Here is a 26913-nt window from a genome sequence, read left to right on the forward strand (position 1 = left end):
AAAAAACCAAAAAAAAAAAAAAAAAAAAAAAAAGACAATCTCTATGAACTTTTTTTTTCTGCTAAACTTTTATTGGGGATTTTGGAGGGCAGTTATTTTGAGACAGAGTTTCTCTGTGTAACAGTCCTAACTGTCCTGGAATTTACAACTTGCTCTTATAGAACAGGCTGGCCTCGAATTCACAGAGATCCTCCTGCCTTTGCCTTCTGAGTGCTGGGATTAAAGGCATGTGCCACCACCACCCAGCCAGATTTATTTTTTAAAGTGTGTCTGTGTATGGGTTTATTCTTGTGAGTACAGTGTCCACAGAGGCCAAAAGAAGACATCCGATCTGGAGCTGGAGTTAGAGGTGGTTATGAGCTGCCTGGTGTTGCTGCTGGGAACTAAACTCAGGCCGTGGAAGAGCAAGCAGTGATCTTCCTTAGCCACTGACCATCTGTCCAGCCCCTCATTGGGGACGATGATATGGTGGTAGTGATAATCTTTAAAGCAACAGAATTGTAATATTACCCTTTCTGCTTAATATTATAACACATAAACTTTTTTATATATTATAAATTCTTTTTTAAGTTTTCTTATTTTCATGTGTATGTGTTCTTCCCATCTCTCCAGCCTTTATATTACAAATTCTTTGTGAACATCATTATAGGGGTGTGAACATCATTACAGAGGTGTGTGCCTATGGATAATAAGAGCCCTTTGAATAAGTAGAACAAACATTAATGATGAGACGTGTCTGTCTTCTTTTTTTTTTAATCAGGAATAACAAGTTGGTTGGCCTTTTTTTGCATTATGTTAAATTTGAAGCTGCCTAGGTCTTTGACAACATAATGAGAAAGCTGATAACCACAGGGTATAGATACATCATTTTGGAATGCTCCTTGTAGCTGTTTCTGATGTATGTGTTTTTGGAAAAATTGAAAAATGCTAATCCTAAAATTTAAACCTTTTATCTATAGAAACAGTTATAGTTTTGTATATTTTATACAGTACCTGAGTAGTCCCTAATTATTTGAATTACCATTAGCAATTAAAAGTATGAATCCATGTATTTTTCTTTAAATAGTTTAATGGTTTTGCTATATATGCGTGTGTATATATATTCATATATATTCAAATACATTAGAATACTTTGAACACATTCATGAAATTTAATTTTTAGCTAATATATAAACACAAAATTTGTAGTGGGGTACTATGAAATGTTTCCACAGAACTCCTGTATTTTGTTGCCTTATTTATTGTGGTGATAGGGCTGGATGCAGGGTTTTCTGTATGCCAGGCAAGCCCTTTGCCATTGAGGCTTGTCTCCAGACAGAACTTATGTTTTTTTTAAATATTTATTTATTTATTATGTATACAATATTCTGTCTGTGTGTATGCCTGCAGGCCAGAAGAGGGCACCAGACCCCATTACAGATGGTTGTGAGCCATCATGTGGTTGCTGGGAATTGAACTCAGGACCTTTGGAAGAGCAGACAATGCTCTTAACCTCTGAGCCATCTCTCCAGCCCCAGAATTTATGTTTTTAAATGAACATATTTGTTTCAGTTCTTGGCAGTTGTGCTCTGAGACTCAGGTGGTTGTAGGAATGATGTTCCATACACACTTACACACTGTGGGGATGCAGCAGGGAGTGATGTTCCTTACATACTGGGGACACAGCAGGAAGTGATGTTCCTTACACACTTACACACTGGGAACACAGCAGGAAGTGATGTTCCTTACACACTGGGGACACAGCAGGAAGTGATGTTCCGCATACAGCCACATACTGTGGGGTGTAGCAGGGAGCCCAGGCTAGCCTTTGTAGCTTTCACATATTTCCTGCCTTTGTGGTTTCTGTGAAGGAGGCTTTGGTATATTTAATTTATTGAGAAATGACTACTGTGATTTGGTGAGTTCAGAGAGAATATTTTTATCTTGTGTATTCTCACTATCCAAGTCCATATTGGCCAAACTTCTTACATCTTCAGTCTGTGAACTACTTACGCGGCCACCGTGTCTTATCTGCTAAAGTCAGTCCTGAATAGAAAAACACGTGCAAACAAATTAAGCATGTGTAGACACACCTGGGTGCTATATTTCTAGGATAATTTTAAAAAACGTTTTCCCTCTAATAACTAGAACTAGTATTTAGTCTTTCCATAAATCATTATTTATCTAACCTGTTCATATTAGATCGATGCTTTTCTCTGCTCATGGAAAGAAAGCACTTCGTAGTGAGGCTCAGCCTCCCACATTATTTAGACTCAAAGTCATAACTGTGGCAGACTCGGGTGCTGCACGATGTGCAGTCACAGAGATCTTTGCAGTGCTGTGAGCTCTGTAGTGTCATTCAAAGACTTGTCACCTTAGCAGTGAGACTGAATCTTTGCAGTGGTGTGTGAGCTCTGTAGTGTCATTCAGAGACTTGTCACCTTAGCAGTGGGACTGAATCTTTGCTCTTTGATCTGATGGTGACGGTTGTCTTCCTGGCTTAGTTTTAGACTAATAGCCTGAAGTTCGGAGTTGTCACTTCCAACTGAGGAACAGGAACAACCCTGTGTGTCCCTGGTGCTATGGAGAAGACATTTTGGGGTTGTTTTCACAAAGCAAAAATTAAAGTCAGACTCGAATTCAGGTGTCTTGGTTTCTACCTTAAGTCATGATTCCTGACCAAAGTCTCATAGCTTCTTTCCAAGACTTCGTGAGATTGGCATTGGCACTGTTGTCCCCAACAACAGCGAGGAAACTGAACCTTAGGTCAAATAATCTTCCCAAAGGATACCTTACCAGTGGTGGTTTGGAGTACCCAAGAGAGAAGGATGTTAGCCACTATGTATCAGCCTCTACTGTCAGCAGCCTGCTCGTTATCTTTGGATACAGAGAGGTTACATTATCCAGACTGAACTAGGTCATAAATAAGAATCAGATGCATTGTAGAGCCGGTCAGTGTTGCAGGCCTTGCATTATTGGAAAATTACTGTGGGCGAGGTGTTCAGGAGAGTCTCTGAGGACTGATAGAATATCTGTAACTCAGGAGGACAAGGCAGAAGAACCACCACAAAGTCAAGGCTACCCTAGGGTACATAGTAAATTGGATACACTGTGAGGCCTTGCCTCCAAACCAAAAATAAGACAGGAAGACTAATTTTTATTTTCAGAGAATTTTGTTAAATGCATAGGCAAGAAAAGTAAGGGAAATGTATTTATTAATCAGCTTTTTACACCATAATGAAATACCTGAGGCAAGTAACCAGTCAAGAAAAGAAATGTATTTAGCTCGGTTTCTAAAGTTGAAAGCCCCAACAGCACTGGACAGCCTCTTTGGCTGCACATTCTGGAGCAGTGGTTACATTGATATTGGGAAGACTGGCACAAGTTTGTAAATCCAGTATACTTCTTTCTAATAATCTTCTTTTAAGAATTAACTCAGAATTTATTAGAAATATCTTAATCCCTTTGTTAGAAATAACATCCTCTCTCAAGAGACCCTACTTAAAAAGTTTCACTAACTCCTGATACTGACACCTGGGGACCAAAGTTTTACCACATGGGTCCTTGAAAGGACATTCAAACCATGTCTGTACCACAACAAGGGACACGATGTTAGCAGATCTCCCTGAATTCGAGGTCATCCTGGTCTACGAAGCAAGTTCCAGGACAGCCGAGAGCTGTTACACAGAGAAATCCTGTGTCAAAAAACAAAACAAAAAAAGACCAGTTTGTAGGATCTTGTTTATGAATGAAGAAAGAGAAGGCTGGCTGCTGGCAGGAAGCTGCTGGCAGGAAGCTGCTGGCAGATAGACGGTGATGAACCTTAATTCTCGACAGAGGGCTTTGGATCTTGTCTGTGGCGTTGGGGCAGAGAGAGTCGGAACAAGGACTGTTTGTTTGCAGTGCTCTCAGGGCCCGGGATATCATTTTCTCCCCTGAATTTAGGTATAGAATTGTAAGTATCTGTGTCTGAAATCTTATCGAAACCAGAAAAGCAAGAAATCCCATGGAGAATTTGAAACTTAAACAGCTTTCTCTCCCAGCACATTTAAACAGAGTGCTGGCAAGGCTGTGTTCACTAGAGAAAGAGTTTGAAAAGTTTAGTGATTTCTCATGTCCTTTATGTATTCCATTCTTAAATTTATTATTATTATTATTAATATTTAAACTTTTGTTAAATTTTTTCCATACAATATATTTTAATTGTTTTTTCCCATACTTCACTTCCTCCCAAATCCTCCTCACCTCTGAACCCACCCAACTTAATGCCCTCTCTCTCAAAACAAAAACAAAAACAAAACAAAAACCTCCACCAAACCACAAAGATGAAAATCAACATGTGCAAAATATCAGTAAGACTAAGACAGAAAATACCCAAAGAATAGTGAGACACAAAGTCTCCAAAAGTACTATTGAGTTTATTTTGTGTTGGCCTACTCACTGCTGTTGGTGCGGAGCCTGCTCTGGGGTGTGGTTACTATACCGAGGGATACTCCATTAGAGAAAACTGATTTTCCTTTGCTAGTGATTATCGGTTGCATATAGTGTCTTTGTCTTTGTTGGGTGCTGTAGCCCATGCCCACTTCTCCTCTCAGCTGGCTTGAACCTGTTCAAATCCTGCGCAAACTGCCACAGTCTCTGTGAGTTCGTATGTGCATCGGGGTCATTCATTACCCCTGGCTCTTACAAAGATTATTTTTTTTAGGACAAGATCTCATGTATCTCAGGACAACCTCACTTGCTATAGTGCCAAGGATGACCTTGAACTTCTGATCCTCCTGCTTGGCTTAGGTAGTACTAGGGTTCAAACCCAGGGCTTTGTGCATTGCTAGTCAAGTGCTCTACATCCCCAGACCTCTATTCTGAAACCTTGGATGTGCTAATTTCTTATTGTAAAAGAATGTTATTGTATCTAGCTTCAGTACTGCTCACCTTCCGTGGTTAAAAGCCATTCCCATGACAGGACAGTTTTTCAGGCTTGCTTGTTTTTTTAAAGGTCACTCTGCCCTACTTTGTGCGGTCACGTGGCAGAGCTGAGGCTCCCTCTGTAAATGGGCTTTGTGGTTGTGTGGGTCATGATGTAACTGCTGCTGCTCCCCTTACTGCTGATGGTTTTCTTCCAGGCAGACTGCCCTGAAGCCCGTTCAGAAGCAGAATCTGCTGTGCCTGGTGGAGGCACTGAGGCTATAGTAAAATGAGCGAGAGCTGCAGAAAGCTTGCCCCCTTGGGGAAGGCGCCTCTTCCAGTTGTGTAAACATGCGTACATCTGCTGTAGTTACGTAATGATCTGACTCAAATGGGACAACACAGCCTCCGACATTTTCACTCAGTAATACCAGACTGAGCTGAGTTATGCCCTCGCGTGCTTGTGGGAGTGATGGAGTCTTGATATAAGTACTGTTTACCTCAGATCGTTGCTTTCAAAAATGAGATATTTGGATCTCTCTCCATTTCTCTCCTTTAACCAGAACTATGACTTAAAGTTATTCCAGTGTCATGGGCAACTCACAGAATCCAGCAGAAAATTAGAATTGAATCTAACATCTTTTTGATAGACCGTAAAGCTTCTGTGTGCATAGAACTTGTGTGTCCTGGTGAGAACTAAGCACTTTCCAGTCCCGGGGTCTCACTTCTCAGTAGCTTTGCCCTTTGCCTTTTCATCGTCATTGCTGTGACCTTGCTGCTGCTCTCCCTAGGCGCACCTACGTGGGCAGCATGCCTGGTCGCATCATCAATGGCTTGAAGACTGTTGGAGTTAACAACCCAGTGTTCCTGTTGGATGAAGTTGACAAGCTGGGGAAAAGCCTACAGGGTGATCCCGCAGCAGCTCTGCTTGAGGTAAGATCTAGAAAATTCCCAATGAAATCATACTTGCGTGTGAATGAATGAGCATAGGCCATACCCAAGGCACATACATATTGGTGTGCAGTTGCTTCTGAGAAAAACAGTAGAGCACAGTCTGAAGTCTGGAGCTAGTTAACATCTACATACAGATCAAAAATTCCGTCCTCTTTGTGATGTCTTTTTTTACATTTTTATGCAGTAAAACAAAGTTATGTGTGCTTGTTGTTCACAAATTTAAGTAGTAAGCTTATTGCAGAAAGATGATTCGATCCTACTGCTGCGCTTTAGCCTCTAAGGCTTTGTTAATTTGCTCCATTCTCTACATTGCTTGGCGTAGCCAGGCACAGTGGTACAGGCCTGTAATTGTAGCTGCTGAGGAGGCTATAGAGAAAGATCCTGAAGGCAAAGGGGAGTAGAGGACAGGGTAGGACAAAAGAGGGGCTCAAACCTGCAAAACAGCTCATTCCTCTGTGCAGACTGCTATAGCAAATTGTTCTGTCTTTACTTTCTTGATTCCGCATCTTCTTTATAGATTGGTTTCTAGTTTGTAGAGTGCGTGAGCATCTCACAGCTGAGCACGGTTAGCCCTCCACCTGTCCTCACCACTTTTCTTTTGCTGGTTTCCACTGCCCTGAGACTCTTCTGTTCCCCTCACAGCCTGCACTCTGCTCTCGGCACAGTCGGGCACTCCAAATGGTCCAGGTCTTACCGTCGTTAGTCTTCCGGTTGGAACCAACTGCACCCGAGTTGTCCCTTCGCCTCCCACCATGTTGAATTTCCTGCCTTCCCAGTCTGTGTTTTGGTTTACCTCACTCTGTTGTTAATTCACAGGAGTTTCTGGATAAAGCTCATCTGGGTGGTGTTTTAAATGTAAATTATAAAGCATCTTCATGTTTACCACAAACTTGCTTGGTAATTTGACCACACGTGGAATTTTGGTTGGGAATAATTTCTTTGAAGGGTGTCCTTTGTCCCCGTGACTTTCTGGTTTTTAGTGTTGCCATTGGTAAGTCTGAAGTCATTGTGTTTCCATCCTGCTTTACTCTCTGGAATGTGTGGAAGTTCAGCCAGCAGGGAAAACAGTCGGGGTGAGGTAAGCATGAAACTCGGTCAGCCCAACTTAGAAACCCAGTGCTGAGTCAGGGCTCCACGAGTTGGCCTCCCCTCGTTTGTTTTTGCTGTGTAAGCACAGCACAATTTTGGAGAAACATTTTTTATCTCAATTCACTAAGCCCTGTGAGTACAAGACCTAAGGCATGTCTGCACTGAGTATCTTTACAAAGGACATAGGACTTTATCTGTCTGAAGGGTTCTTGTTGACTTAGGAACAATGCTCAATGTAAGCTAGGCAAGTGGTTCTCACCCTTCCTAATTCTTCCACCTTTTAATCCAGCTCCATGTTGTGGGGACCCCCGGCCATAAAATTACTACTTCATTGTTACTTCAAAACTTGAATTTTGCTACTGTTATGAATTGTAAACACCTGTGGTTTTACACAATCTTAGAGCTCAACTTTTTATTTCTCTTTTTTTTTTTTAGTTTTTCGAGACAGGGTTTCTCTGTAGCTTTGGAGCCTGTCCTGGCACTAGCTCTTGTAGACCAGGCTGGCCTAGAACTCACAGAGATCCGCCTGCCTCTGCCTCCCGAGTGCTGGGATTAAAGGCGTGCGCCACCACCGCCCGGCTTTTATTTCTCTTTTATATGTGTGACTTTTGTGGCACTTGGTATGCCATACACCATGTTTGTGCCTGGTACCCATGAGGGCATTGGATGCCCGTAACTGGAGTTACGGGTGCTTGTAAGCTGCCGTGCAGGTGCTGAGAAGGGAGTCTGGGTACTCTGCACAAGCAGCAGGTACCCTTGACTACTGAGCTGTGTCCCCAGCGCAAAGGTATTAGACCTTAGTCGCCATGTCTCTTCTTCCTGGGATTCACCCCTTTAAGTTTTGTTCTGCTTTCTGCCAGAACGTCTTCAGCTTTGCCTATTGGCGGCGGGTGGGGGGGGGGGGGGACACTAAAGGGTTTTTTGTTTTTTTTTTTTAAGACAGGGTTTTTCTGTGTATTAGCCCTGGCTGTCCTGGAACTCCCTCTGTAGTACACCAGGCTGCCTCCACCCCACAGAGATCCACCTGCCTCTGCCTCCCAAGTGCTGGGATCAAAGGTGTGTGCCACTACCACCTGGCCCATCTTTATCTTTTAAAAAATAAAACTTTTCATTTGTTAGTCATTTCAAAAACATCTCTACATATTCTTTTCTAGTATCCTGATTTTGATTCATAGAGGTAATTCTATGGAAAAGAATTGTTGGTAGTTTTCCTTAAACTCTTTGTTGTGTACACACACAAACACACACACCTTGTGTTAGAGTCTTTTATTGGATGTCTGCAAAGTTTTAATTCTGTAGTCATATTTAATAGCAAAGAGTGAAAACACTGTTTGGAAAGCTGTGAACACAGAAATGGACTGTGATGACTTCATGCACACTGGGTCATCTTATGTGTGTCTGTGCACATGTGTGGAGGCCCTTGAAGGCTCTAAGAGGGCACTGGAGTCCCTGGAGCTGTAGTAACAGGCAATTATGAGCTGTTTGACATGGGACTCTGTATGGGCAGCACGTTCTTTGTCTTTTTTCTTTTCTTTTTTGTTTGGTTTTTGGTTTTTCAAGTTAGTGTTTCTCTGTGGAACTTGTACTTTGGACCAGGCTGGCCTTGAAATCACAGAGGTCTACCTGCTTCTGCCTTCAAGTGCTGGGATTAAAGATGTGTGCCACCATGAATATTGTTGAGCAAGTGTCCTTACAGTATAAATGAATATTCTTTGGGTATATGCCCAAGATTGATATTGCCGGGTCTTGAGGTAGATTGATTCCCAATTTTCTGAGAAACCACCACACTGGTTTCGAAAGTGGCTGTACAGATTGCACTTTCCCCAGCAGCGAGGGCATGTTCCCCTGACTCCACATCCTCTCCAGCATAAGCTCTCCTCCATATTTTTTTTTATCTTAGCCATTCTGACAGGTGTAAAGTGGTATCTCACAGTTGTTTTGAAATTCAAATGAAAATGAAATTCCATGAAAATGAATGTGCAATATACCCAAACATATCTTTCATTGAATTTTAGGAAGTCTTTAATTTCTTTATTTTTTCCTTGACCCAGGGGTGATTCAGTTGGGCAATATTCAGTTTCTATGAGTTTGTACACTTTCTGGAATTTAAGTTGTTGTTGAATTCTAACTTTTAGCCATGATGATCTGATAAGATACAGGGGGGTTATTGTAATTTTTTTGTTTCATTTGAGGTTTGCTTTGTTACCAAGTATGTGGTCAATTTTAGAGAAGGTTCCATGAGGTGCTGAGAAGAAGGTATAATCTTTTGTGTTTGGGTGGACTTTTCTATAGATGCCTGTTAAGTCCATTTGAGTCTTGACATCTGTTAGTTCTTTTATTTCTCTGTTAAATTTCTGTCTGGCAGACCTGTCCAGTCTGGTAAAAGTGGGGTGTTGAAGTCTCCCACTATTAATGTGTGGGTCTTGATGTATGATTTAAGCTTTAGCATTTTTTTTTTTTTACAAATGTGGGTGCTCCTATATTTGGGGCATATATATTCAGAATTGAAACTTCATCTTGATGGATTTTTCCTGTTATGAATATGAAATGGACTTCTTCATCTCTTTTGCTTACCTTTAGTTGGAAGTCTACTTTGTTATATATTAGGATAACTACACCAGCCTGTTTCTTAGATCCATTCTCTTGGAAAATCTTTTTCAAATCTTTTACTTTGAGGTAATGTCTTTCTTTGAAGTTGAGGTATGTTTCTTGTATGCACCAGAAGGCTGGATTCTGTTTTTGTATCCAATCTGTTAGCCTGTGTCTTTTTATAGGTGAATTGAGACAATTGATATTAATAGATATTAATGACCAATGATTGCTAGTTCCTGATATTTTTCTTGTTGTTGTTGTTGTTGGTATTGTGTGTGCATTTCCCTTCTTTGAGATTTGCTAGTGTGGGATTATCTATTGCCTGTATTTTTGTGGGTGTAGCTAACTTCATTGGGTTGGATTTTTCCTTCTAGTACTTTATGTAGGGCTGGATTCATGGATAGGTATTATTTAAATCTGGTTTTGTCTTGAAATATCTTCTTATCTAATCTAAATGAGGTTAATCACAAATGATGTGTTCCAGGCCAGATTTAGCTTTATTCTAAGACTCCATTCCAAAAGACAGACAAAGGCCAGGCACTTTGATGCATGCCTGTAGTTGGGTTATTTTTTTGTTTGTTTGTTTGCTCTTTTGGAGCCTGCTACCCAGCTTCCAAATAAATATATGGAGACTTATTCTTACTTGTGAATTCCTGGCCTTAGCTTGGCTTATTTCTAACTTAGCCAATTTTTCTAACATAAATTATCCCATTTCTCTTTAACTCTGAGTTTTTTACCTTTCTTTATTCTATATGTTTTTCTTCCCTTCTTACTTCATGGATGCCTGAGTGGCTGGCCCTGGCATCCTCTTCTCCTTTTCTTGCTCTTCCCCTTTTTCTTTTTCCCACTCCTCCTATTTATTCTCTCTGCCTGCCAGCCCTGCCTATCCTTCTCCTCCCTAGCTATTGGCCTTTCAGCTCTTTATTAAATCAACTAGGTGTTTTAGACAGGCATAGTAACACAACTTCACAGTTAAACAAATGCAACGCATCTTAGAATCATTAGACAAATATTCCACAGCATGAACAAATATAACACATTGTAAACTAATATTCCACACACATGCCTTTAATTACATACAGCACTTGGAATGCAGAAGCAGGTGGATCTCTGTAAGTTCAATACCACCCTGCTCGCACAGCGAGTTCCAGGACAGCCAGAGCTGTCAATGGAGAGACCCTGTTTCAAAAAGAAAAAGGAAAAAAAGAGAAATGAAACAAAGCCCATCATATTAGTCAGAATTCTCTAGAAGAAAAGAACTTTGTGGGATCCAAATTGATGACATTCCAACACACACACACACACACACACACACACACACATATATTTTATATATATTACAAGGAGATTTATCAGATCATCTTACAGGTATGGTCTGGGTAGTCCAACAATGTCTCATACTAGAAAGGCCATGAATCCAATAGCTGTTCAGCCCTCAAGGCTGGATGTCTGAGCACTTGATCTCTGTCTGGCACTGAAGACCTGGAACATCCCCGGAGAGCTGCTGGTCATCATGTTATACTGGATCCCAAAGAAGTTCATCCTACTATCAGTGAAGAAATAAATGCAACAATAGGACAGATAAACTTGACTGAGGGCAAGCAGTGCAAAGCAAAGCTTCTTGCTTCCATGTGCAGAGGTGCTCCTAAGAGGCACGCCCAGTGGCTTGCCTTCTTTTGGGTCCAGATCCAGTCAGGTTGACACCAGTATTAACCATCACGCCCACTGTCTTATTTCTAAGGGGAAAAATATCGCTTCATTTGAGCAGTCTGACGGTGTGATTATTCTTCACCAAGAACATTATTAGAGCTTTCTTTGTGGAGCTGAAAGCTTCTTATTGTTTTTTATAAAACAGTAATGTGTCTTATAAAAATGTGCAATTAGGATCTTCTGGGAAATACAATCTAGAGGGATACAATGAGTTTCTGAAATTCAGGATTGTAAGTAAAAGGCTTTGCATTAAAATTGACTGGTAGGTGTTGGGGGGCAGAGACTTGAAAAAGAGAATCAGAAGCAATGGTGAACTTATGGTCCATATTTTAAGAGACTAAATTTGGTATTTTGGATTTGTTTTAATTTTTATTTGTTTTCCTTTTTTTTTGTTTTTTGTTTTGGAGGCAGGGTTTTTCTGTATAGCTCTGACTGTCTGGGAACTCGCTTTGTAGACTAGACTGGCCTTGAACACAGATATTCACCTTTCTCTGTCGCCCAAGTGCTGGGATTAAAGACATGTACTACCACACCTAGCATGTGATATATATGAAGTCATGCAATTTTCATTTTGAATATGTATATCAATCCTAGAGAGTTATGAGTGAAATGTGTTGAAGGTTTAGGGTGTGCCTGAGGATTTCCCTATCTTATAGGCCTATGCAGCTTGTGAACATGAGTGCCTGTAACTTGAAATACACGAGCAATAACCTCAAGATTATCTCTCTGATACAAAGTTGCTCATTTTAAGACACTAATTGCTAAGGGCACCACGGGGATGGCTCAGCTGGTAAAGACACCTGTTTCTACCTGAACCCATGTGACAGAAGGAGAGAAATGATCCCCACAAGCTGTCTCTGACCTCCATGAGCTTGCCATGGAGCACCTGCATGTGCGTGTACACATAGCCAAAATTTAAAAATTTGAACCACATAATTAATACTAGTTATTAAATTAGCTATTGGATCAGCTTAACTATTTCTTTTAGGTCTATTGGTCTTTCAAAAAGTCAGTTCTCATTGTACTACATCAAAACACAGTGATAATTTAAGTTTGTTTTACTTGGCATTCCCCTTTCAGGTAAATAATAATACCAGACATTCAGATACTGTTTGAAGAGTTATCTACTAATTATTAATTTACTTAGAATTTCAAGATAATCTGTGTATCTACTATATATTCCATAGTGACTAAGACAGCTGTGGTTCTGCAGAGTAGGTAGCTTATGACCCACGTGACCGAGCTCCGCTGTGCAGTGTGTGGCTCTGTGCTGGGCCCTCCTGTGCGCCCAGTTATTTTGACAGCACAACTTGTGACATTTTTTTAAAAAGTGATTTAGGACATGGGGAGGTCAGGATTTTGTTATTATCCTTGTGTTTATCAGCCAACTCTGTTGAACAGACATATTACCCTTGATGATACATTAGTGGTTTTGTTTGTGGAACTTTCTGTTGTGACTAAGTTTGTTTAAATGTTAATCCTTCTTTCCTAGGTGTTGGATCCTGAACAAAACCATAACTTCACAGATCACTATCTAAACGTGGCCTTTGACCTTTCCCAAGTTCTTTTCATAGCTACTGCCAACACTACTGCCACCATCCCACCAGCTTTGTTGGACAGGATGGAGATCATTCAGGTTCCAGGTACTTCATTCATAAGTATATAGACACACACACACACTTTGGAGCATACCCTTAAACTGGTCATGTTATGGAGCTGGTTTGTCCAGAAGCTCATTTGTCACTGTGTCACTCAGAGGTTCTGCACACGGTGTGTAAACCACCCTTTTTGGAGATCCAGCATCAAACAACACGAGTATGTTTGTCTGCACCATGACAGGTAAGAGTTACTGTGTGTTCAGAAGACACAGCAAAAGTATGTGGACTTCACACTCAGCTCTAGGCTGCCTTCAGGGATGTTTACTTCTTAGAATGTCAGACATTCTCTGAAGCAATTCCCAAAATTACAGGCGAAAAGGTTTAATTTCTACAAAGCCAGTGTCTGAGACCCAGATACAGCTTCACATCTCTGTAAGGTTGTGAAGGCTCTTCCCCTTTTTTGGAAAAGTATTACACAGTAGTCACTCTTCCTGGATGCCTCTGGCCTCGGTCTCTCAGAGCATACTCTTCCTTCAGTTGATTATGTTTGTGTTTCCAGCCATGTCTCCTCCACACTGTAGTGCACAAAAATAGTTTTGTTTGTTATACTCAGTTCCTAACCTTTTTACTTTATTTAATTACTCAAAATTATTTTGTCTTAAAAGAGATCCAACATCAGAGAGTACTAACTGCAGTGAAAAATAGGGCAGACTATAAATACATTCAAAATTGAAATGTAGCAATATAGTTTACATTCTAAATACAATTTTACATTTTAAGTAAATATTAATTGAATTTCTCAATTACCTGCAAACCTGGTAGGTTCTTTTATTTAGTTTTAAAATGTGGTGGAGTAAAGTGTTGCTTTTGTGTATTTATAAGACTAAAGTAAACAAAGGACATTTAATTGTTCAGAAACTACCAGTGAGTCCATGAGCTACACTGATGGAAGTGAGGTGACGGAGACAGTAGCTATAGACGTGGATGTTGCCTTTTTCTTTGACAGCTGCAGTCCTGTCCTCTAGCCTGTATGGTGCTTTCAAACCTTTTTTTCCTATCTGAAAGGTGTGTTATAAACCCATGTTTATTAGACAGAGAGGGTATATTAGTGTAGGTGAGATATTTTTTCTTACAAAATTTAAGCTCATTGGGGCTTCTTAGTCTATAAGAATATAGTCTTTTTATTTTTATAAAATGTGAAGGTAAAAATCAAAACTTATGTAGTCTTATTCTGGTTCCAGTATTAGTTGAAGTAATGCTTAAGCTCATTCTGAATCTCAGGTCTACTGAATCTGCATTTGATTCATTAAAAATTGTGGCAGGGGCTACAGAGATGGTTCAGCAGTCTAGGGCACTTGTTGCTCTTACAGATGACCAGTGTTTGGTTCCCAACCTCCACACAGTGTACCAACTGTAACTCCAATTCCAAAGGCTCCTATACCCTCTTCTGATTTCTGTGGACACCAGACATGCACATAGTACACCAACATACATGCAGCCAAAACATTCATACACATAAAATAAAGAAAATAAATCTTAAAATCCAAACAAGATGTGACATTGTTGAAGTCTGGCAGGTAATTACAGAACTCTTCTTTTCCAGGGTACACACAGGAGGAGAAGATAGAGATAGCCCACAGACACCTGATCCCTAAGCAGCTGGAACAACATGGCCTGACTCCTCAGCAGATTCAGATCCCTCAACTTACCACCCTGGCCATTATTACCAGGTTAGTCATCTGGAAGATGGGACTGTTTTCCATGCCAATAATTTGCTGGAGGTCTGTGCACTGAAGAAATGTTTAACCGGCATCGTAGAGCATGAATTCCTCTAGCAACAGAAAACATTGCTGTAGCTGTGCCTAACTCTGGATGAGGAAGAATTTCATAGTGAAACCATGTAGAATTGTCTTCATTACAAAGGGTCTTCATTGAACCAGAGCTTCTACTTTGCCTTAATAGCAAACTAAGTATTAAATTAATAGATTAAGAACCAAACTCATGAAAAATATAGAAGTGCTCCTTTATGCATATTAAAAACTAGAGCCAAAGCCAGAGGTGATGACTCACACTTTTAATCCCAGCAGGAAGGCAGAAGCAGGTGGATCCCTTACTCCTAGGCCAGTTCTAGCTTGGTCTGCAGAACAAGGACCAGTACAGTCAGGGCTATAAAAAGAAACCCTGTCACGGGATAGGGACAAAAAAGCAAAACAAGCAAGCAAACAAACAAAAAAAACCAAGCTGCTAATTTCAGATACCCGTTTTATGTTGTTCACCTTTTTCTTCTCTAAGAGAGGGAAAAACCAAATACCAAGCTGTAGTAATAAGAGCGGCAGGGTTGCATCCCCAGCACCCCAGCTACCTGGCTAGCTTATGCCCCGAAATAACAACACACAAACTGTATTCATTTAAACACTGCTTGGCCCATTTCTATCTAGCCTCTTCTAGGCTAATTCTCACATTAATTTAGCCCATTTCTAATCATCTATGTAGCACCGATTTTACCGGGAAGATTTTAGCCTACGTCCATCCTGTGTCGGAGCTTCATCGTGTGCATCTTCCCAGGAGCAGGGAGCATGGTGTCTCTGCCCCCGAGAGGAGAGCTGTCAAGTCTGAGCTCACTTCCTCTTCCTCCCAGCATTCTGTTCTGTTTACTCCTCCCACCTATGTTTTAAGCTATGAGCCCAAGCAGTTTATTTATTACTTAACCAATGAAATCAGCAGATTGATATATGACATTCCCACATCACTTCCCCTTTTTCTGTTTAAACAAAAAAAAGGCTTTAACTTTAACATAGCAAAATTACATATAACAAAACAGTTATCAAGTAAAAATTACAATAATCTTTATCATAACTAAGGAAAACTATAACTATAACTGACTATTCTTAACTCCATCAAAGACTCCAGAAAGATACAATATTACCTAAGCAAACAAGAAAAAAGCAACTTTTAAAACTCTAGAAATGACAGAGACATCTCGCTGCCTGGTTCACCCAAAGTTCCTCTGTACCGTTGGGGCATCCATCTTCGGCCTACAGGCCCATAATATCCAGAGACATTTCCATGAAGCAGGACATTTCAAAGTCAGTTCAGTCACTATCTGTTGTGTCCTGCAGAATGTCTCGCAGACTCTTTCATGAATCAGGAACCCCGAAAGATCATCTCACCTTTAGGCAAGTTCAGTAGTATATAGCTTTAATGGAGAAATAGACTTACAGAACCACCATTCCCACGGAGACCAGGAGACCAGGAAAGCAGCGGCTGGGAGCACGCTCGCCAATTTCTAGGCAAACATTAGCCCGAGGCGAACACACCCCCTAAGGGGCGGGACTTATCCCTACACCAATCTTGGAGTTTTTGATGTTGAGATTTAACACTGGAGCAATAGAGAATGTGCTCTCCCAGATCTGCTGCCATGTGCTTACGCCTGTGACTAGTACCACGTAAATCCTCTTAGGCTGCTATGGTGGTGCAGCCTTTATTCCCAGCACCAGGAGGCAGCGGTAGGTGGATCTCTGTGAGTTTGAGGCCAACCTGGTCTACAGAGTGAGTTCCAGGACAGCCAGAGCTGTGTAGAGAGACCCTGTCTCTCCCTCTACCCCCTTCCAAATGAGTAAATTTTAGGTCATGTGTTTGAATGAAAAATAGACCCTGTTGGGAATTTATATTGACCATAGCCTCTTGCAGTTTTCCTCGCTCACTATTACAGATTGATTTCATCATCCAGCAACTTGAGTCTGCCAAGAACTCCAGCCACCCTTTCCTGGTAACTGTTGTTTTCAAGAAATGTGAAATTTCTCTCCATTCATGGCCTCTCTGACTGCCTCGTGGTCTGTGCCAACTTTCTTCTAAGTCTATCTAGTTAGATACAGAAAGTAGAACTAAGTCTGACGCAAGAGTTCTTTTTTCTTAATTTTTTTTTTGACATGAACTATTTGGATAATGCCAGGAGAAATAAACTGATTACCCAGAGTCTTCCAGCAGTGACATCACTGTGGACTTGTAACAAGCCGCGTGAACAAGCCGCATGATAGTGTCTACACCCTGCAAGGGGAGTGAGTGAGAAGACGCCTGGCTTTCCTACTTCTAAGAATGGTGCTGAAGAGTTCATATTTGTAGTTCCCAATTACTGCCTCCTACATGCTTGTTAACGCAAAACAGTAAAAGCTGTAGACATGAGGGACTCTCATAAGCAGCTTTCCTACTTACAGTTCTTAAAAACAAGGCACAGCTCACACAGTGCAGCGGACACTGCTCTACTGAAGCTCCAGGCACTGAATTGCCAGCTGCAGGAGACTGAAGATCACGGCCAGACCTTTTCATCTGTTGCTGTGCGCTGTGGTCATGGCCCTTGTGTTCTTGTCCCCTCCCCTCCCTGCTTCAAGCTGATTTGAACCTTGTAGTTCTCAGGTACTTACTGAGCTCCACTTCCTTGTGAGAATCCTGAATGTCATTTGTCTTCATAGTCACTGTCCCATGAATTTATACTCCTGTCTTATAGAGACATCTGAAGCCTAAGTATAATTGCTCTGAAACTTAATCCTACTGAAATTAAACAGAAGTACTTTGAGATCTCCACACTATAAACAAAGCTCTTCTTCAAACTAAATGTTCATTACTACTTCTCCAGGGCAGAGAACACACATCAATAAGAGTGTGTTTACATCATGCGCACGAAGCCTTGGGTTCTGTCCCTAGTGTTGCCTCCCCCTCCCCACACTTGTTTCTGTTGACTTGCTTTTAAGGCTTCACTTTTCTGGTTAGTTGTAGATAACCATGGAATCCTGCAGCCTTGCATCCAGCTCTATTACTAAACTGATTCAGGGGAAGCCTCGTTAGTTATTTTTTTTTTCAAATTAACTTTATGCTTTAGGAGCAATGAAATGAGTTCCTTGTGGTATTTTCATACATGCCTATCTTTGTACTTTGTTCTTGCTTGTCCCTTGTCCTCCCCCACTCTCCTTGTGGTCCCCTATTCTTTCACACATTCCCTCTCTGCTTATGTGGCATATCTCCACACTCCCCTCCTGGTTCTCTCCCTCTCCTCATAGTCTCTTCCACTCCCCATCCCCCCTTTACTGTCATGTCGCACTCAGACTCAAATATAGAGTCTATATTTGAGAAAAATAGGTTACTACTTTTAAGTATGGTTTGTTTCATTTAACTTGAGAGATTTCCAGGTGCATCCATTTTCCTGCAAGCACCATAATTTCTTTTTTTTTACTGCTTAATAAAATTCTTCTATGCCTGTGCACCACATTTACTTCATCACCTGCTGATGGTCCCCTAGACTGTTTTCATGCTCCAGCTACCATTGGTAGTGCATTGCATTCATCAGCATGGGTGTGTAGGCATCTCTGTGGCACGCTGACTTAAAGACCCACGAGTAGTATAGCTGCATCATCTGGTAATTCTGGCTTGGGATTTATGAGGGACCTCAACACCAGTGGTTCTCAACCTGCAGATCATGAGCACTTTGGAAGGTCAAACGACCCTTTCACAGGGGTCACATATCAGATATCCTGCGCATAGTAGATATTTACATGGCATTTCATAACAGTACCAAGATTGCAGTTATGAAGTAGCAATGAAATCATTTTATGGTTATGGGTCACTGCAGCGTGAGGAACTGTATTAAAGGGTTGCAGCCTTAGGAAGGTTGAGAACCACTGGAATACACTGTTTTCCATACAGTTTACCTTCTCATCAGCATCCCTGTATCCTCACCAGCATCTGTTATTTCTTAATGACAGCTATTCTAATTGGGAGAGATGGAGTCCCAGTACATTTAATTTGCGTTTCCTGGTGACTGAGAATGATGAACACTTCTTAGGTCTTTATTGGCCACTTGTGTTTCTTAATACAGAACTGTCTATTCAGCTCATTAGCCTTTTCTTGGTTTGTGATTTGGAGTGAGTTTTTTTTTTCTGTTTGTTTTAATTTTATCTCTCTTTTAGGTTTTAGAGGGTTTGTTTGTTTGTTTGTTTGTGAAAAGTATACCAATTAGCCTAGGCTGGCCTCCAGCCTATGAGGATGACTCTTGGTCCCTCTACTTTTACCTCCCAAGTAAGTGCTGGGATGGCAGGTGTCACCAAGCCCTAGCTCGTTTCTCTGATCTCTTCATCAGTAGTTCAAGACCAGCGCATTTGGAACTAAATTACACTGACAGGTTGTAGTCAGGAAGCTACTTAATATACATCAAGAAACAAGTGGTGTGTAACATGCTGCCAGGCTCCACTTTAAGCATGTAAAATTGCAGGGCCAAAGGTCAGCTTTTAGATGAAGGGTAACAGTTGAAGATAATGTGTGTAAAGGAAATAACTGTGGCTGAAAAGATGCCTCAATAGTTAAAATACACTCATTTTAATGAGATGTATTATGTTAGAGAAGTTGGTTTTTAAATTAACTTTCAAATCTGCATTGCTTCTTTAGTGAAGGGGTTGGTTCTGTTTTACTTACAGGTGATGTTTATCAAAAATAAATAAATAAATAAAATGTTTTCATTTGTAACAGATACACCAGAGAGGCAGGAGTCCGTTCTCTGGACAGAAAGTTTGGGGCCATTTGCCGGGCCGTTGCCGTGAAAGTTGCAGAAGGACAACATAAAGAAGTCAAGCTGGACCGTTCTGATGTGGCTGACGGAGAAGGTTTGTGGCCTTGTTCTGGTATTTCCAGTCTGGCAGCTAAAAGTAGATGGCACTATCAGTTAACCAAGGAGGATATCAGTTAGTCCTTGAAACAGTGGTGTCTGAGTGGGGGTGGAATAATAGAAGGCTTGATGGTTTTCTCAAGTTTTTTTTTTCAAATAACAGTTTTAATTTCTCTTCAATGTTCTTCAAAGTTACCATTTTAATGATATAGTAACCTTCTCCAGATTGCTATAATATACACTTTACATATGGTTTGCTGTTCTCTTTTTGGACCAGTGCAGGAAATTGTTCAAGTCTTTGTTATAAAGTTGTTAGAAGCCAAATGTGATGACAAACACCTGTAATCCCAGCATTCCTGAGGCTGAGGCAAGTTCAAAGCCATCCTGGTCGACATAGTAAGAACCTGTTTTAAAAATGCTGATGATGATGGTATATTTTAAAAAAAAATAAGCTGTCCAAGTCTTCCAACACATCAGTACACCAGAAGAGATCCGTGTGTTTTTATCACACAGCTTCTTTTATCGGTACACAATTAAATGTAATATAAACTTTCCTCGAGTAATTCTAGGGGGATACTCTAGGAAGAGCTGTACTCTCTAGCTGTGTTCATGCACATGTTTCCTTTGCTTCCCAGGGGAAATGTGTGCCCTTGTTGTCCCTGAACTTTAAGAAGCTTAAGCTTCAGTTCATCACAGCACGTTCTTTTGTGAACATGACGCAGTAAGGAAGTAAACATTGCTCCATAGGAAGCAGACTTATTACAGTCCTACTATGTCCAGAACTCTTTCCAGAATGCAGCCCTGTGACTGTGAGAGAGTGAAGTGCTCTTCGTGGCAGTCATAGTAGACCAGATGTTTTCCCAGTGCATGGGGAGTGGGTGCTCACATGACCCTCTTGGTTCTGTGTCGTCTTACCTGCTCCCACCTTGCCTGGAACCTCACTGGTTCATTTTTTCTTGAGACTAAACCTCCACTTTAGCTGAATTGGAGCTATATAATTATGGTATATGGGGTATGAATATTAAAATAGAATTGTTTCTTATAAGGACAGCAGACTTCTGTTGTCCTTTGTATGGCTTATGTCTCCCAAGTTCATCTGTTGGAAACTTCACCTCCAATGGAACAAGCGTTCCGAGGTGGTGAGGAGCTAGGGAGCTAGGGCTGTAGCCCAGTGCTGGTGTGTTTGCAGAGGATCCACAAGCCCTGAGTTCTATCCTTATTAAGTCATGAGGGCTCTTCCCTATGACGGGATTAGTGCATTATCTTGAGGACGTATATATTACATTTCACAGTAATAGGTTCCTGGTGAATGGATGAGTTTGGGTTTCCATCACCTCTGTCTCTCAGGAGCTCTTTTGTCATGTGACCTTTTTGTCATGTTGCACATAGACCTTCCTTGATGTAGTTCTTTGCTCTTAGATTTCTCAGTCTCTAAAATTATGAGTCAAACCCATTTGTATTCACTATTAATTACCTACTCTGGGGCATTCTGTCATAGCAGCACAAAACAGGCTAGGTCAGTTCTCACAGAACTTTCAGGCATACCCCAAATTCCTGAGTCTTTTTAGGATTTCATGGCTCAGGTCAGTTTGTTGTTGATCACCCTGTCCAACGCTGTAGACACTGAGGTTTCTGCTCTCTCTAACTGCTAAATTTCATTGTATTTCTGTTTGTTTACATTATACTTCCAAAATTTTGTCAGAATCTCTTTATCAGATTTCTTTGTTCTCGTCTTATTCTTAAGAGCTTTTACTTTTTCATTTCTCATTGTTTTAGTAGAAAGTTAGTAGAACTGGGTAGAGGAAATATAAAGATATTCAGATTATGCTTTAAAGCCTTCCCTAACCTATGAACAGAAAGGCCATGCAGCAGCATGGAATGGCTCTTTCTCTTGTCTCTTTACAACTGGGAGCTGTGCTCTTCCTGTACTCCAGTGTGCTCAACCCTCGGCCATCTAAGCCTCTGTCTGTTTTTGTATCTGTGATATAATAATAGCTGAAATGAAATGTGTCCATTTAACACACTCAGAAAATTATATTTAAGATTGAGCTGGTGTTTTTAGAATTTTTAATACATGCATAGGTGTCAAATGGAATTTTCCATAACTATAATGCAGATTAATGTATGTATATATAATTTCTAATATTTGTGTTTATATTATATTTACAAATAGTCAGGAACTTGTTCAATTGTTTATGAACATACAATTTTAATGAAAATAGTCATTTGGGTTTTGTTGTGATTTTATTTTTTTACTTACAGGTCATCTTGTATATGATTGTGTAGCTAGGCAAAACTGAGTAGCTAAGCTATATTTCCTATAGTATCTATGTGCCTTCCTAATTAAGAAGACAGTTATTTTTCAGATACTTTGGTTGTAGTTCTTATCAGAGGCACAGACATGGTCCTAGGTGGTTCTGATATCATGAAACACTGAGTTATTGTGAATGACTATCCGCCAGACTTAATAGAATAATTGTAAGGACTATTATAATTATAGCATATGTAGTATGTGATATAACTACTACACATGGATTCTTAGTTAGAATTGTCTTTTCATCTCTCTCTGTCTCTCTCTTTTGGTTTCTTAAGACAAAGTTTCTCTGTGTAGTCCTGACTGCCCTAGAACTTGCTTTATAGACCTGACTGACATTGAACTCAGAGATCTTCCTGCCTCTGCCTCCTGAGTACTGGGATCAAAAGTGTATGCCATCACCACCTAGCTGCTTTTCTTCTTTAATCCATTTTCCTTGCTTTCTTGGGTTTGGGGTACCTTTGATCAATCCATCATCTGATCCAGCTGTAAGTCTGTCTTTGTCACCTGCCTGTTATGACTGCTGTTGGGTGGGCATATTTGTTGTCTTCTATTTCTGTTTTGTTTATTTTTTTTGTCTTCTGTCAGTACAGAGCTACAGGTGGAACCTAGGATCTCACATTCTTGCTTCTACCTCTGAGTTCTGTCTCCAGACATAGTTCTTGTTTTTCTCCTCCACGTCCTTCTATAATTTATCCTGTTTCTTAGTATTCATTTTTCTTTTTTTGTTTGTTTTCTTCCTTCCTTATAATTGAAAATATAAAGACCATAGCAATCATTGTCCTCTGAAAAGGGTGATATTTTCTTTTCACAAATCACTAGGGACCAACAGGCCACTTTTGATACTGCCAAGAATTCATTTTAGACTTCGTAGGATTTCTCTATCTCCGACTTAGCTTTATTCCTAAAATATGATCTTCTAGAACGTGGTTCTCCAAGAATGCAGCTCTTACTGCTGATGTGACCCCTTATTGTAAATTCTCAATTTCAAGTCTAGGTGGGCCTTCACTGTCTGCTTCTTTTTCCACTTGGGTTTCTGGAATCCCACACTGAACATGCTCCAGTTAGGAGCTGGTCACATTAGGGAAGGAAGAATTTCCAGGCAAGTTTTCTAGCTCCTTTGTCAATGAAGCCAACTCTGTATCGACAAACTCGACTTCTCATAGTTAAAGACTTTAAGTCCTTTCAAGACTGGAAACACAGCTTATCTTCTAAGCACTCTGCAGTATGGCAATTGTCAATTCTAGCCCTTGGTGCCAAGTAAGGAGAAAGAAATCCATCTGGGTCTGGTTGTAGCCTAAGGCAAATCCTGTATCTTACCTCCTTACCACATCCTTTCTAGGCACCACCACAGTTTAAAATGCATCAGAATAAAAGATTTGAATTCTCTCGCTTACTACTTCTCACTCATTTGCTTTAATTCTTTTTTTTTCCTGTTTATTTATTAAAGATTTCTGTCTCTTCCTGCCACCGCCTCCCATTTCCCTCCCCCTCCCCCGAACCAAGTCCCCCTCCTTTGTTAGCCCAAAGAGCAATCAGGGTTACCTGCCCTGTGGGAAGTCTAAGGACCACCCACCTCCATCTAGGTCTAGTAAGGTGAGCATCCAAACTGCCTAGGCTCCCACAAAGCCAGTACGTGCAGTAGGATCAAAAACCCACTGCCATTATTCTTGAGTTCTCAGTAGTCCTCATTGTTCGCTATGTTCAGCAAGTCCGGTTTTATCCCAGGCTTTTTCAGACCCAGGCCAGCTGGCCTTGGTGAGTTCCCAATAGAACATCCCCATTGTCTCAGTGTGTGGGTGCACCCCTCACGGTCCTGAGTTCCTTGCTTGTGCTCTCTCTCCTTCTGCTCCTGATTTGGACCTTGAGATTTCAGTTCGGTGCTCCAGTGTGGGTCTCTGTCTCTGTCTCTGTCTCCTTTCATCGCCTGATGAAGGTTAATATTCAGGAGGATGCCTATATGTTTTTCTTTGGGTTCTTCTTATTTAGCTTCTCTAGGATCACTAATTATAGGCTCAATGTCCTTTGTTTATGGCTAGAAACCAAATATGAGTGGGTGCATCCCATGTTCCTCTTTTTGGGTCTGGCTTACCTCACTTGGGATAGTGTTTTCTATTTCCATCCATTTGCATGCAAAATTCAAGAAGTCCTTGTTTTTTACTGCTGAGTATTACTCTAATATGTATATATTCCATACTTTCTTCATCCATTCTTCCATTGAAGGGCATCTAAGTTGTTTCCAGGTTCTGGCTATTACAAACAATGCTGCTATGAACATAGTTGAGCATATACTTTTGTTGTTGTATGATAAGGCTTCTCTTGGGTATATTCCCAAGAGTGGTATTGCTGGGTCCAGGGGTAGGTTGATCCCGAATTTCCTGAGAAACCGCCACACTGCTTTCCAGAGTGGTTGCACAAGTTTGCATTCCCACCAGCAATGGATGAGTGTACCCCTTTCTCCACACCCTCTCCAGCAGAGGCTATCATTGGTGTTTTTCATTTTAGCCATTCTTTCGCTTTCATTCTTGCAGGCAAGCACAGCATAAGCAGGAATGGAGTGGGTGAAGAGGCAGTAACCCCCCCTCTGAGCGCTCATTCTTAGGGCAGGGTCCAGATGTCCTCAAGGAGTGCTGCTCTGCACTAACGGCGTCTTCCTCACCCCACTCACCTCTTTGCTCCTCTCAGGATCCAGTTCTTCAGGAAGAGTTGACCTGTGGTGGCCAGCTAGCTGTCAGAGTTCTTTGTGGTGGCTTCCTGCCATTGACTTCAAGTTGAAAACATTCTGTGCTAGATATTCAAAGTGTACCCCCTTCCTAACCAAAACAGGAAGCTTTCCCCGCAGGAGCACCAGGGGCTTTTTAGTTTTTCAGCTTCTTTTCTGACTAGCCTCCAAATTTGGGGATTTCCATTCTCCTGTCTATTGCCGCAAGTGTGTTGCTATGTAGTAATGAAAATAGTGTCAGGAACCAGAGCAAGTGTGTTGCTATGTAGTAATGAAAATAGTGTCAGGAACCAGAGCACACACATACTCTTAGCACTTAAGAGGAAGGAAGCAAGAGGGTAGACAGGAATTTGAGGCTAGCCTAGGCAACAGTATGAGACCTTGTCTCAGAACATAGAATAAAAGATAGTGTATATGATACTTCCACTTCTCAGCCTCAGTCATCACAGCTGGGCTCAGAGCTCCACCCGTACCTGCCACTGTCCTCTGCGCTCATCCCGTGGGTATGCTGGGGTGTCCCCCCAATGGCCTCCCCTGACCTCTTAGAGAGCCAAGCCTCAGTGGCTCTCCACAACCCATTCAGTTCTGCAGCTTTCATGCTGCCCAAAACAGCACCATGTGGGAGACCAAGTCCAGATGCCAGCTTGGGATGCATCCATGGCCCACACTGGACCACACCTCTCTGCTGACCCTGAGGAAACCCTTCCCAGAAGATTTCACCTCTATTATTTTGGTCTCTTCTTAACTGCGGCTTATTCTTCAGCCCTAGTTGTCACAGTTCCAGTTACAATGTATCACATGAATGGTCCTGGCAGAGTCTTCCCTCTGAAATGTCACAGGCCGGGTCTCCATTATCTGTGTGTCTCTCAGCACTCTGTCCTCTAAGCTCCCAGAGCAGTTCATTCGACCTTGAGAAATGGCTTTTCCAACCCAAAGTTCCAAAATACTTCCCCGGTCCTCCCTAAAACCAATATGGACACCATGACCAAAAGCAATTGGAGGGAAGAAAAGGCTTATTGTATTTCCATATCCTAGTCCATCCTCGAGGGAAGTCAAGCAAGGAACTCAAAGCAGGAATCTGGAAGCAGGAAGCGAAACAGAGATCATGGAGGTACGCTGCTTACTGAATTGCCTTTTGTGGCTTGCTCAAACATTTCCTTAGAAGGCCCAGGCCCATCTGCCCCGGGGCAGCACCACTCACAACCAAGAAAATGCCCCACAGACATGCCCACCGACCAGTCTGACAAAGGCACTTCCTCGGTTGAGACTCCTCTTCCCAGGGAACTCTAGTTTGTATCCCATGGACAGGAACTAACCAGCACAGCTGCTCAGCTGGATAAGCCCCCAGCAACTGAGCGGTTACCACAGAGCCACTTTGGCCAAGACAGGCTTAGTGAGTCATTCTGAGAAGACGTTTGAAGAGTCCTGTGCTCAGGACACAGCATTGTTAGGATGCCTCGGTAATACACACATTTGATGCAGCTCTTTCCAAATTCCAATTGCCTTGGTGTGCAGTTTTGATTTTGAAACAGGAGTTTACTGTCTCACTATGCTACTGAGGCTGACCTCAAATTTACAATTCTCCTGCCTTAGCCTTCCAGTTGCTAGGGTTATAGGCATGTGCCACCATACCCGGTACAACATCCTATTTAAAAGAAATGAAAAAAAGAGTCTTCAAATCACATAGAATTGAAAGAAGAAGTAGGTAAGTCTTGGAAGAAGTAAGCGGTTTTTCATCTTTGGGCTTGTGAGACTAACGCCATCCACACATGAAGTCCCCACGGGCAGGTCTTTAGGTATGCGCGTGGGTGGGAATGGGATGGCAGCATATGTTGTATTTCATGTTGCAGTTTTTAAAGAACTGTCAAACTTTTTTTCTGACTTTGGACTTGTTGACTTCAAAACTTGCTAGACTGTTGTCATAATTGAAATAGTATGATATTGGCCTAAGAACAGAAGTACAGATAAGTGTAATGGAGTAGAGACACAAAGAATAAAGGCTACCGTGATGAACTGTGTTTTAGCAAGGACTCCAAGCCCGTACAATTAGGAAAAGACGCTCTTCAACAAGTAGTGTTGGGAAATCTTGATGTCCACATGTCACCAAGGAATGAAGCTTAGCTCAGATGTCTAGTGCTAGACATGGTATGAACTGGAAGTGGACAAGCTCTACACTGAAGAACCAGTGCTGTAAACTTACCTTTAAAGGAGCCCCGGGAGGATTTTCACTGACACTATAGTTGACACTGTTTACAGGAATGCCACCAGAAGTAGGAACCAAAAGAGAAAAGTGAACTGACGATCATCCCAGTTAAAATTTTGTGTATTGGGGGCTGGAGAGATGGCTCAGTGGTTAAGAGCATTGCCTGCTCTTCCAAAGGTCCTGAGTTCAATTCCC

The 26913-nt window shown here is 41.4% G+C and overlaps 1 protein-coding gene across 1 annotated transcript in view; it reads left to right on the plus strand.

Moving 5' to 3' along the window:
- Lonp2 (lon peptidase 2, peroxisomal) overlaps positions 1-26913 on the plus strand; it is a 76771-nt gene that overhangs the window by 32284 nt on the left and 17574 nt on the right. Inside the window, exons 8-11 of the mRNA XM_005367024.2 lie at positions 5676-5817; positions 12722-12872; positions 14431-14557; positions 19344-19477. Of these exons, the coding sequence (XP_005367081.1) occupies positions 5676-5817; positions 12722-12872; positions 14431-14557; positions 19344-19477 (554 nt within the window). The remainder of the gene's footprint in view (positions 1-5675; positions 5818-12721; positions 12873-14430; positions 14558-19343; positions 19478-26913) is intronic.

The sequence above is a fragment of the Microtus ochrogaster genome, unplaced genomic scaffold (genome assembly GCF_000317375.1).
Source record: "Microtus ochrogaster isolate Prairie Vole_2 unplaced genomic scaffold, MicOch1.0 UNK15, whole genome shotgun sequence".
Classification (NCBI taxonomy): Eukaryota; Metazoa; Chordata; class Mammalia; order Rodentia; family Cricetidae; genus Microtus; species Microtus ochrogaster.